The sequence below is a fragment of the Egretta garzetta genome, unplaced genomic scaffold (assembly GCF_000687185.1).
Source record: "Egretta garzetta isolate BGI_Z169 unplaced genomic scaffold, ASM68718v1 scaffold91, whole genome shotgun sequence".
In the NCBI taxonomy this organism is placed as follows: domain Eukaryota; kingdom Metazoa; phylum Chordata; class Aves; order Pelecaniformes; family Ardeidae; genus Egretta; species Egretta garzetta.
The window spans coordinates 4747671-4759132 of record NW_009258661.1 but is presented as its reverse complement, the minus strand read 5'-3'; the positions used below and the strand labels follow the sequence as shown (position 1 = coordinate 4759132).

At 41.0% G+C, this 11462-nt stretch overlaps 1 protein-coding gene across 2 annotated transcripts; it reads left to right on the top strand.

The window, feature by feature from the left end:
- Positions 1 to 5247, top strand: CCDC51 (coiled-coil domain containing 51). Of its 2 annotated transcripts, none has more exons than XM_009648384.2 (5): positions 1 to 39; positions 1564 to 1820; positions 1952 to 2298; positions 2606 to 2770; positions 4390 to 5247. In XM_009648384.2, exons 3-5 carry the CDS (start codon positions 1981 to 1983, stop codon positions 5164 to 5166), a joined length of 1260 nt encoding a protein of 419 aa, XP_009646679.1. In that variant the 5' UTR covers positions 1 to 39; positions 1564 to 1820; positions 1952 to 1980; the 3' UTR covers positions 5167 to 5247. The 2 variants fall into 2 exon arrangements, with proteins under 2 accessions (XP_009646679.1, XP_035759741.1); XM_035903848.1 differs by lacking the exon at positions 1 to 39 and adding an exon at positions 74 to 352.
- The last annotated feature ends 6215 nt before the right edge of the window (positions 5248 to 11462 follow it).

Here is an 11462-nt window from a genome sequence, read left to right as displayed (position 1 = left end):
CGGGCCGCTCCCTGCCGGGGGTCGCCTTGTGTGGCTGAGGTGAGGCCGGTGCTTGTGCCCGGGCCTGGGCGTGGCTGCCAGAGGCGGTGGCGGTCTCGCCGTGCTCTTTGCGGGGAGTCGGGAGCGTCGTCTCGTAGCTCTGCGTGCGGAGGAAGGGCCCCCTCCGGCAGGGAAGGGGTCAGTCACGTGGAAAAAACCCACGTTCCCCTCCCGCCAAAGCGTGACAAGTAGAGCTGTGAATGTGGGCTGGCGTATCAGAAATTCTGGTTTTACGTTTTGGCAGTGACAAGAGAGACTGCTGCAAAATGAGATGGGACCCACAAAAGCTGGTCTTACTGGCCACCGATGTCCGGTGTGTGTAGCAACTGGGGTGTAAACCTTGTGAAAGAACATTTATGTCAATGAGTGCAGGCAGAGGAGACTCATTTTCTTAAAAGGGGAAGCAGGAGAGGGACAAGGCATGTTATCTCCGATGAAGCTTTCGTAACTGTCTTGGGTCCTATTAGCTCAGACTGAGATTACTTTCTTTGCAGTCTGTTTGCAGTTGTCTAAGTAGAAATTCTTCTAAAAATCTCAACTTTCTCTTTTTGCTATACTGTCTCAGTAGCCTGGGTATTCGGTAAAGCTCTTTGTGTAGTAGTGCAACTAAAAGAGGGAAACCTTGCAGTCTATGCTGAATGGACAAAGTTGAGCTGAGATTTTAGTACACGGCCTGCTACGTAGAGTAGGTGTTGTAACAGTAGCATGTGTGAGTGATGCTGGAAGGAGCAAGAACTTCATTTCCATGTTCTTGAGGTCTTGATCTACCATATTATTATGCATATAAAACAACCAGCAAGATTTTCACAATGCTGCTTGGTGTTTTTACTATTTGTTGGAAATACTTAACAGGGAATGAACCTGTGACGTTCAGAATTAATAGCCAGCTAAAAGCTGATCAAAAATGTCTTCTACTAGGAAAACTCCTTTCCTGTGGAGATGCCTGTATTTGCACATATACAATGTCATTAGCCACCTAAAATTAAAATGGAAAACTGTTAAAATAATTTTTAAGTGCAGCAACTATGGAGCTTTGTCACTAATATATGTTTTTATATTATATTAGTCAAAACTTAATGCAGTTGTACTCAAACTTCATATAAAACCTTATTTGAAAGTTTTCCTGTTTACGGTTTTTAGAGGAATGCACTCAATAGAAGATTAAGATCTTATTTACAAATCAATAGACAATAAACCATAACTAGCAGTCTGCTTTTGCAGTGTAAGCAAGAATTTTAAGCTCATTTTAAAATGCAGCCCTAGCTACATGTTTGCTACCCGATATTTTTCTGATCTCGAGGCTCTTATGTTTTACTTTTGTAGGCAGTCTCATGAGAATACTTGTGTTCAGTTCAGCACGTCTGTGTTTTCTCTCTGTCCTTTATGGTTTTTGTCTTTGTGTTCTTCAACACTTATATCTGTGGAGTGTAAGATAAAGGGAATGATCAAGCCCCACTTCTTTTCTTATCAAGATTTTTTTTTTCCCCCCCTCTCTGTTTTTTTTCCTTTTCTGTTCTTTTGCAGAATTGTTAGTACCTGTGACATGGTACGCCAAACTCAAGTGTGAAAGCACAAGGGAAGGTTTCATATGGCAAGCACTTCTGTGCTGAAGCATTAAATTATTCTGAAGCTACTCCTGCTGGTACTGGATCTGCACATCACTGTTCACACAGTGAGGGAATTAGTAGTCAAGCAGCATGGTGGGAGTGCTTAGTAACAGCAGAAAAGCAGGAGTCTGTGGCAGAACTGCCCTTTGTTGAAAATTGTGGAAAGTTCTCTAGGTAAGTAATGGTGTAAAACTGGTGGTGATTTAGCCATTCTTGAATTTTACTGGGTTTGGCACACATGTAGCTTTAAAAGGTATTAATCAGCTATACTTCACAATAACTCTTTTTCTTCTTCATCCTTGTAGCATTTCTATTCAGTGATTAAATTCAAGACATGGGGCCAATGAAATATAAGTCAGGTGTGTCCTCAGTGTCCTGTGGTCTGCAATATCACCATTCATTGGTAAAGTGGAGTCCAAAAATGAATTTACACATAGTGCGGACTTACTGCTCATCAGGACCTAAGAGGCCAGAAGCCAAGTCTGCGACAGAAGTGGCCATGGGTCTTCTTAATCGGCTGACAGAAGCTGGGACCGTTATGGGAAAAAACTCTCTTCAAAAAATGTCTGCAACATGCAAGAGTTGGTGGGACAGATATGAAGAGTTTGTTGGAATTAATGAAGTTCGAGAGGCGCAGGGAAAAGTGACAGAGGTAAATATGGAGATAATGTGGAAATTTAAAAATTATGAGTTAAGCTATATGAAGTATAAACACTGGCTGTGAGGCAAAAAAAAAATCCTCCAAGGAGAATCGTGTCTTTTTTTTCTGCTTTTTCTGTCTGTGCAGATATCATGAACGTGTTCTAGTCTATGCATGTTAGTAAATATAGCTTATCCCTTAGACTGAAATCGAGCGTGGGTTTTTTTCTTGTGGTTCCCCCCCCCTCCAAAATTCATGTAATTAGAGATTTAGATCTGTCTGGTAACAAGTCAGTAAAATAAATATTCTTTCTTCTCAGGCTGAAAATGTCTTTATGATAGCTCGAGGGATAGTACGAGAGGCTCGTGAAAACGTAGAAGCCCAACAGATTAAACTGAAGGAAATCCGAGACCGCTTAGACAGGGTCTCTCGGGATGACACCCAGTATTTAGAGCTGGCTACTCTGGAACACAGGTTGCTGCAGGTAATTTGTTGGTACTCGAGCACTGGCAAATATGTTGAAAACTTGTGTGCTTGGCTTTTGTCACTAGTGACTGTTTTGGCAGGTGCAGTTCACTTCTGAAGTACAGTGATCCGAGTCAATTTCTGATTATTCTTGTTTTAATTAATTATTTTGGCTTATTTGATCTGCGATGAAAATTGTATGTATTAATGATAAAAGGAAGATAATGAGCTTAGAAAACTAGTTGTTGTAGAGGTGACCTTTTTATTAGTAGTCATCAAAAAACTGGGATTCAATGAATTTTAACCTTCCATGCGATGAGGGAAGCTCCTTTCTGGTTGTTAACCCATGAAACTCTCTCAGCTGCCTTCTACGTGACTGCAACACCCAGGCAATTCAGTAAAGCTTTTGTCAGAGAGCAGCAAGAGCAAGGCTGCTCCGTGAGGGAGGGTAAGCAAGAAGATGAGGTTGACTGCAGCACAGGCAGGGGCAGTATCCTCACCAACAGGTCCTGCAGGACCTCAGCTGGATGAGCCAAGCAGGGCTGGTGGCAGAAACATGGTTATTAACAGTCCATCAGAGATAAAAACAAGGTAGCAGCTGAAGTCAATCTGGGAAATCCAGACGAAACTGCAGGGAGGGCAGGGAACAGGCCTGGAAGCAGGTACACCTATGGCAAAGCTCAGGCAGAGAGTGGGTGCCAATGCCTGAGCTTAAACTGAGCTCCTGGATCAGTGGGCAGAACATCAGGGAAGAACTAGAGATCCATAGCTGTCTAAGGGATCAGGTCTGTGTGGATGAGATGTCAAAAAGAATAGAGCTCTGTGTGACTGAAGAAAGGTAAAAACTCAAGTCGCTGCTGCCCATAAGGTGGTGGTGCCACCTTACAGAAGTATGTGCTCAGAAGAATGAGAATAATTCTGGGAGATGCAGTTAGCTGACAGACAAGCTCACCACTACCGGTAGCAGTGATTCCTTTGGTAAAACAGCAGAACTTTACTGTGGGAAGATAACCAGAAAACCTTTCACTATTTTGCTGAGATAAAATAGCTTACAAAGGGAACTGCCAAGCTGAAGCCAGGGAGAAGGGGAAGACACTTGTCAGTGAGTAGAGTAAGTAAGAGAAGGCAGAAGGATAAGAAGTGTTATATGTTCGTGAGAGGAGTCTGTCCAAGACATCCTTTCCAGTCCTATTTTCAGTTCCTATTTTTAAGGGGTTTAGGTTGAATCAAGGGAGAAGTGTGGTAAAAGTAGTCTCAAGTCTGGAGAAGTAAGCAGGGCTGAAAAAGTGAATGTTATGGGGAGAGAAAGACCTTGGCCACTCATACCCATTTTCTGTCATCAGCATGTGACAGATTCTGGTGTAGAGGATCTTCAGCTGTAATTCCTGGTGACCTTTTCCATTTCTCAGCTTTGATTTAAAATGATGTCTCATTGACTTAAGTAGGATTAATAAAGAAAATCCCACATTAAAAGGAAAATTTCTGAAACAGAACTAATGGATGTTCTTAATTTCCATTCCTTTATCTGCACTGGGGGGTTGGGGGGGTTTTGGGTGGTTTGGTTTGGTTTTTTTTTTTAGCATGGCTTTTATAGCTTCATGTTATACCTTCTCCATCAAATCATTGTATTTCTTGCAGGAAGAGAAGAGGTACCGAGCTGCATATTTAAATGCAGAAGAATCTGAAAGAGAAAAATTCTCTCTCTTCTCTGCAGCTGTAAGGGAAAGCCATGAGAAAGAGCGAACAAGAGCTGAAAAAACGAAGAACTGGTCTATTATTGGTTCTGTACTGGGAGCCATAATAGGTGTTCTTGGTTCCACCTATGTTAATCGAGTAAGGCTGCAAGAATTGAAAGTCTTGGTGCTTGAAGCCCAGAAGGGCCCAATAAATTTGCAAGAAGCCATCAAAGAACAGGCCTCCAGCCATTCCTTACAGCAGAAGGATCTCAGTGACATCATAGCAGACCTGAAAAATGTGCTGCAAACACAGACATCACAGGAAATAAAAAAAGGCACTTTGTTAACTAGAGAAGACGGGAATGACTCCATAAAAATAGACTCTCTTTTAATTCCTTTAAACGAACAGCTAAACTACACTAAACAAGTCAGTTCATGTCTAGGGAGTTTACAGCAGCAGTTTAACAGTTTGCAGGAAAGTATAGCGCAAATGATTTCTGAGATGCAAAGTGTTAAACTTGCGGTCCATTCTAGACCTGCAGAAAGAGTGATGCCGAGGTCTTCAGTGGAGGGTAAGGTCCAGGCTTCTGCCATGAGAGATGTGATTTTAGAATTGTGTGATACCGAGCGGAGACTGGAAACACAAATCAAGAGAAATTCTATTTACAGCACTGCAGTGACATGCGCTATGTTTGCTATTACTCTGCCAGTACTTTATATTATCCTTAAAGGTAACTGATCTCTAATTAATAGCCACAATTTACTAGATTAATAAAAGTAAACTTGCGCTCTAGGTACTTAGAGTACAAGTCCAAATAAAGTTGTGTTAGCATTTCTCGTTATGATTTCTCCTGTATATTTGGAAAACTTGTAAAGACTTGGCCCATCTACTGCTGCAGGCTCCACGTTAACAGTCTTTGTCATGCATTGTGGTTTTTAACTCTTAAAGCAAAGGAAATTCCACAGTTTCATCTGTTGATTTCATTCACTGCTTCACTCTTTTGCTGTCTAATCTTGTATATCGTGCCAGTCAGTGACACTCACTCTGGAGCTGTATTTGTGATTTTCTGCTCAGATGATTCTTTTAATCTATCATTGATCCAAGTGCTTCATGTGTAATCCTTTGTAATTTTTCTCCTGATTTCTTCATAGTTTTGCAATTTGTCCATATGCAAATCACTAGGAGTCATTTTACCAAACAGGTAAAAATATTTGCTCTGAAGTTTTTCGTTTGTTTTGTTTCAGGGTTAGTGGGGTTTTTTATTCTAGATGCAGTGACTTGCAATATGACAAACAGCAGGGGCCATGTAAATGAGGAGGATTGAAGTTACCATGATACAATGTGGCTGTACAGCCAGATGATGCATTTAAAATACATTTAAGTTACATACGGTAACTTTTCCCTAGGGCAGTTTATCATGCAGTTTCCAAAAGCATTTCTGGAGCTTCAGCTGGTTGTTACTGATAGCTCCATGTCCTTAAAGGCTTACAGACAGGGAAAAGGGTTCAGATACACACATGTATGAAGTATGATGATGTTTATTTTGCAGATGCAAGCCAATTGTCCTTTCTTCACAGACTCCTTAACCCATCATTCCCTAGGTATTTTGTAGTTTTAGTAATCATCTGTGGAGCAATCGCTTTCTTATCCTTACTAGTATCTCATTGGCACTTTCTCCATTTTTTTATTCTTTTTTTCAATTTTATCAAGTCTGGAAATTCAAATGCTACTCTACATCAGGTGCTTTTAAGCTAGTGTGTTAATGGTAATAGTGTTATGCAAACTACTCCAAAATACTATTTGGAAAAAAACTGAAAGGTCCAGCTGCCTGTTTTTCCCAGAAGAGTGAAGAATGGCTGATTGAGGAAAAATGCTTGTCTAAACAGCCAAACATCAGCATCTGTGTGTGGCCTAACACAAGGTTGTTGGTATCGCAGTGATAAGAAATAGTTTTTTCCCTGTGATGGTAGCAGATAGGCAAATCAATGCAGAACTCCTGCTCAGCAAGCACTTCTGTGGAACCGTTGCAGACAGAGGAGTGACAAGCTCACTTCTTGCTGTAGTGCCTTTGTGTAAGCATTTCAAAATCACTAAGTTGTGTTTACTATACAGTCTGCTGTGATGGTGTTGTGTTTTGGGTTTTTTTCTATCAGCTCTTTCTAGTTTCTTCTGCCTAGTAACTGTATTAAGAGTTTGAGGTTTTGATTAGAGCTCCTAAGACTTTAAGATCTTTGGGTCAGGGACATTTGCTCTATGAAGCACCAACTTCATTTGGTATCGGTAGGTGCTATTATAACATGAGTGAATAAACAAACAATATTAGGAAAGATCTGTGATGATTCACTACTTGTAAGAGAGATGAAGCATGCAAAAAATGGTTTTGGGGAAGGACCACTGCTGATTGATATATTGAATGTTTGGAGTGTAAAGTGAACAAGCATTTGTTAGGGAAGCTGTTTGATCTGATGGCTTGAGAACTGGGATAAAAATCCCCATGCACTTAGCTGCATCAAGAAGTATATATACAGATCAACGTGATTTTTCAAATCTGTAATATTTCATTTTCTCATTTCACAAATATTTTTACAAGTTCTACTTCTTGCAGGAGCTTGATGAAAATCAGAGTCAAGTGTGTAATTAAAGGGGAAGGGGTACTGCAATGGTTCTATTTGTAATTTGCTGGCACTAATCTGAGAACTTTGTTCTGGTTTTGTTTTTTCTTTTTCCTTCAGCTGAGCTACTTAAAGTTAGGCCCCCTTATTATGTAAGTGGCCATATTTTAGATACTCAGCATCACTGAAAAGCGTGTATATATACAAGAGCATGGTTTTAAAATGCTGCATGTTAGGCAGCTAAACATGGAAGTCGAGGCAATGCTCACTGAATTGTATTTGATGGCATCAAAAATAAGTAAAGGTCCAAGGCTAAACTCATATACAATAAATAAGAGAATAGGAAAACAATGGGGTTTTATTGTTCTAAAGAGGTCTGCTTTCTACCCATTTAAAGAAGGTATGATAGTACCTTTAGCTTTAACATTACCTAGAGTTATGGGAATAAAAAGTCAGTGAGAACAGTAGCAAATCTGTAATAAGTGAGAGTTTGAAATATGCAGCCTGAAATTGGAGAAGAGCTGGGTGGTATGATATGTATCAAGGTGAAAACAGCTGAATCTTATCCTTTAACAGGAGTTTTGAAGATTCAGGAATAGATTCTCTGTGCAGCATTGTACAGCTGGCAGAACTCACTGTTACAAGTGATTACTGTGGTTCTCTTATTTTTGCTCTTCCTTGCTAAATGCTCATATGTGAAGCAATAGTAGAATAATTTCAATTAGGAAAAAGCCCTTGTAATTAACTGTGTCTATATAATAATTAGGAGGGCAGATCTGTATATTCTCTCAGTCCTGGTTTAATCATCACTCCATTGTGGCAATGACCTAAACGTGTAGTTTGGTGCTGCGCCGAATGTGTACCCCAAAGCCAGAAGGTGTGCCTGCAGGAGTACCAGCCGTACCTTCAGCCAGCTGAAGGCAATATCCAGGAAGACACGACAACATAGACTGTACACATAATCTGTTCGGTACTTTATGCTAAATCTTTGTCATGGTAACACAGGCAGCAAATAGACAAGTTTGAACAAACCCAGCACAGCGGTACAGAAGTGTTTGTCTGAGTGCTCACATTAGTTCAGGTACATTTGAAGTACCGATGTTTACACAGTGCATAGTGACATCTCAGTGCGTATTGTCTGATGATTCAGCCATGGCTAGACAAATAGTTCGTTGCCTGTGCTCTTCCGGGCTATTTTAGTTAAAAGAAAAAAAAAAAAAAAGTTGCATACCTATGGATTATTAACAAAGTTTGTAATAGATAGTTGAGTTTTGCTTTTGGAATGACGTCTCTCAATGAAGCTTTCCTCAACAAGAAAATTCTGCTTGCCAAGACTTTTCAAGACTTAAATTCTTGCTCTTTCTGTGAGCAAAGCCTTCTCTGGGCAGGATGGCTCAGCTAGTCCTGTCCCCCAAACGCTCGTCAGCCAGGAGAGATGGTGGCTGCAACATTTGGTACAGGTCCAGTGAGGCTGGGGACTGAGCTGTGCATTGTGTAATGGTCAGAAAAAGCCAGTGCTGATTCAAGTTAATTCCACTGTCAACCAAGACACAGAAGATAAGCTGAAGAGGGAACCTAGTAGGAGCAACAGGAAGCCCTTTGATAGACATTAACTAGAAAAATGGGTGGCAGTGGCCTGAGCTTGGCCCATGCTGAGCTATTTTGAGTTCTTACAGTTCTGTGAGAAACCACTAGTAACTCCAAAGCAAACAGCCTAGTGAGGTCACTGCAGACCTCATGCAACAGGAGGTGCATTCTGAGGAGAGAAGTTGCCGTTCCTTCCACTCATGAAAGGAATAGCAAATGTTACGTACGAATACAGGACAAAAGCAATTATATGTGGTGTCACAAACAGGATATATATTTTTTAATACTTGAGTTTTGAATGTTCCAACATTCTAAGAATGTGGTTGGAATTGCAAGTGCTCCTCTTGATGTCATTGTAACTATCTGTTTGGAAAAGATAGTTTCTTTCACAGAATAAAAACAAATGCTTCCCTCTTTACAGAGCTGAGGGGTGGTAGAAATGTCCTGTTTACTTCAGAAACAGGATTGAGATTTGCAGTAGGAGTGAGGTTTGTGAGCTAGGAAAAGGGAGACAATGCTGGATTTGTCCATAATATATTTAGAATGTATTTTATTGCCAGATTTTTGCTAGCAAGTTATATTCGTGACCTTCCTCATAAAACACAGAGAAGTGTGATTTCTGGTGTTTGGCAATGGTGGATAACTTAAGAAGCTGTGGGCTTAACTACAGCAAAAAAACAGCTGGGCTACAGTTTTTATTTTAAAGGAGAATAAGCCTTCAGATAATTATGGTTGTGGCAACGTTTTGGAGTTTCCATCATGGGAAGTTTTTAAGAACAGTTTAGATACAGATATAGACAGATCCTGTCCTGAGGCGGGATGGTTTCAGTCAAGAGTTTTCAAACTTTCCTGTTCTAAGAACTGCTTTTTTTTTTTTTTAAATTTGTTTTTTAATAAACTGGGAGTATCTATGGACAATTTGATGTCCTAGTCGTTCCAGTGCAGGTTATCCTACAGTGCAAGTTACAGCAGAATGAAAAAGTGTTGTGCTGAGAAAATAGCTCAGTTCACTATGGGCCGCGTGGTGTTAGGCACCAGGAGAGAGGCAGAGTGCGTGTAGGCACAGCTGCAATAAAGTGTAACCCTAGAAGTATCACCTCAGTAATTATTTTTCAGAATCAAATTTGCAGGGTGACTTCTCGACCAACTTTGAAATACTGTGCAAGGAGGTTTTTTAAAGGCTGTTTTTCACAGAACTTTGCACACTTCTGTTGTAGGCATTTAAATGGCTGCAGCCTACCCTGGCCTTTCTGTGAGTTTGCCTGAAGCAATCTGGCCCATTGAAGACCATTCTGTTTAAATACTGGCATATCATATGCTCTCAGGAACTTCTCTGCGCTTCAAGACTTGTTTTAAAAAAACAAAACAAAACAACCTGCACAATCTGTGTGGATTCAGTGAGCTGACCACCCAACCCTCTGTATTAGTTTGCTGCTTGTAATCTACTTCATCAAATGCATCTAATTCTTGCTCTTCGTGGAGGCGATGGTGACAATCTGTGTGGCTGGAGCCCTCACCTGTGACATCGGAAAACTTGTTTGTGGTGACATTGGACGTGTCATGTGTGTGTGCCTAGGCCACAGAGCTCCAAGATGAACAGATTGTCACAAGTATCCCAAGCTTGGTTTGCTGCGTTCTGCAGAGAGAAAAGTAAACCTGTGCAAATCAGTGCATGCTAGAAGAGTCTCTTACTCTGCTCCTGCAGGTTCTGAGATGCTGGGCGCTGTCCGGGCCGCACACTCCATGAGGCATGTTCAAAAGCAGCTCTTTAAACATCAACAGACTGTGGCTAGCAAAACTGTAGCTGCCTAAATGAGGGTAACAAAGACCTTAAAGCTGTTTCTAAATGTTCTGACAAATGGAAAACTTGAAAGGAACAGAGTCAGATTTAAAGTTGGATAGATGTAGTCAACCTTCTGTCAGTCCCTGAATTACTGCTCTAAATGCAGTTTATTCCCAGAAGCTATAGACAGTATTCAGATATCTCTCATGATCTTAACCCATCTCATCCCCTGCTTGGAGGGGAGGAAGAGTAAGAAGAAAATCAAAAGGAGCATAAGCAGCTGCTAGCCTTGTGATTATCATAATAGTTACGTAAGAAACTTAGCTAACCTGCTCAGAACCAGACATGAACAAGGGCTTTTGTAGAGGAGAATCCTTTATGGACTTAGAAATATTAAAAAAAAAAAAAAGCTTCTGAACAAATGGAAATGAAAAACAGTTTAAATTTGTTCCTCAGTATGTTTGTTCTTTGTGTGATGCTGTTTTCAGCTGTGTAATGTTTGAGAACTTCCTTTTTCCCTAGTTTATTTTTAAGAACTGGAAAAGATTTTTGTGCAGACCGATCAAAACTCCTCCCTGAAGAGGGAACGTGTAATCCCATGGTGGTTTTACAATATCCTTGTGGCTCCCAAGGGCTGCAAGTACAACAAGAGGAGTAGGAGGGGGCACTATGACATCCTTCAAGTGCACAGCAGCTCTTCCTGCCCTGCCCCCAAGGCAGACCCTGCAGCCAGCTCCCCGTGCCAGCCCTGCCATGGGACAGGAGGAAAAGGTGCTCTTTTCCAGTGTGCTCTCACAGGGCTTTTTGCTGCTTTTTCAGTGAAGCTTGCAGATGTTTTTTTAGCAGATGGAAGGGGCTACAGGTTGGGACTGGCTCTGGAGGAAAGGCAAGAAGGGGATTAGTGTTTTGAGTCAGGAATGGGTTGGAGCAAAATAAAATTGGGGGGTTTTTTTAACGCTCTTAGTCACCAAAACTGGAAGCAATTTGAATGCAAGATGATGATATTCTGTTCACTGAGCTCTAACCTGAACAGCAACTCAGTGGGTAGGTTG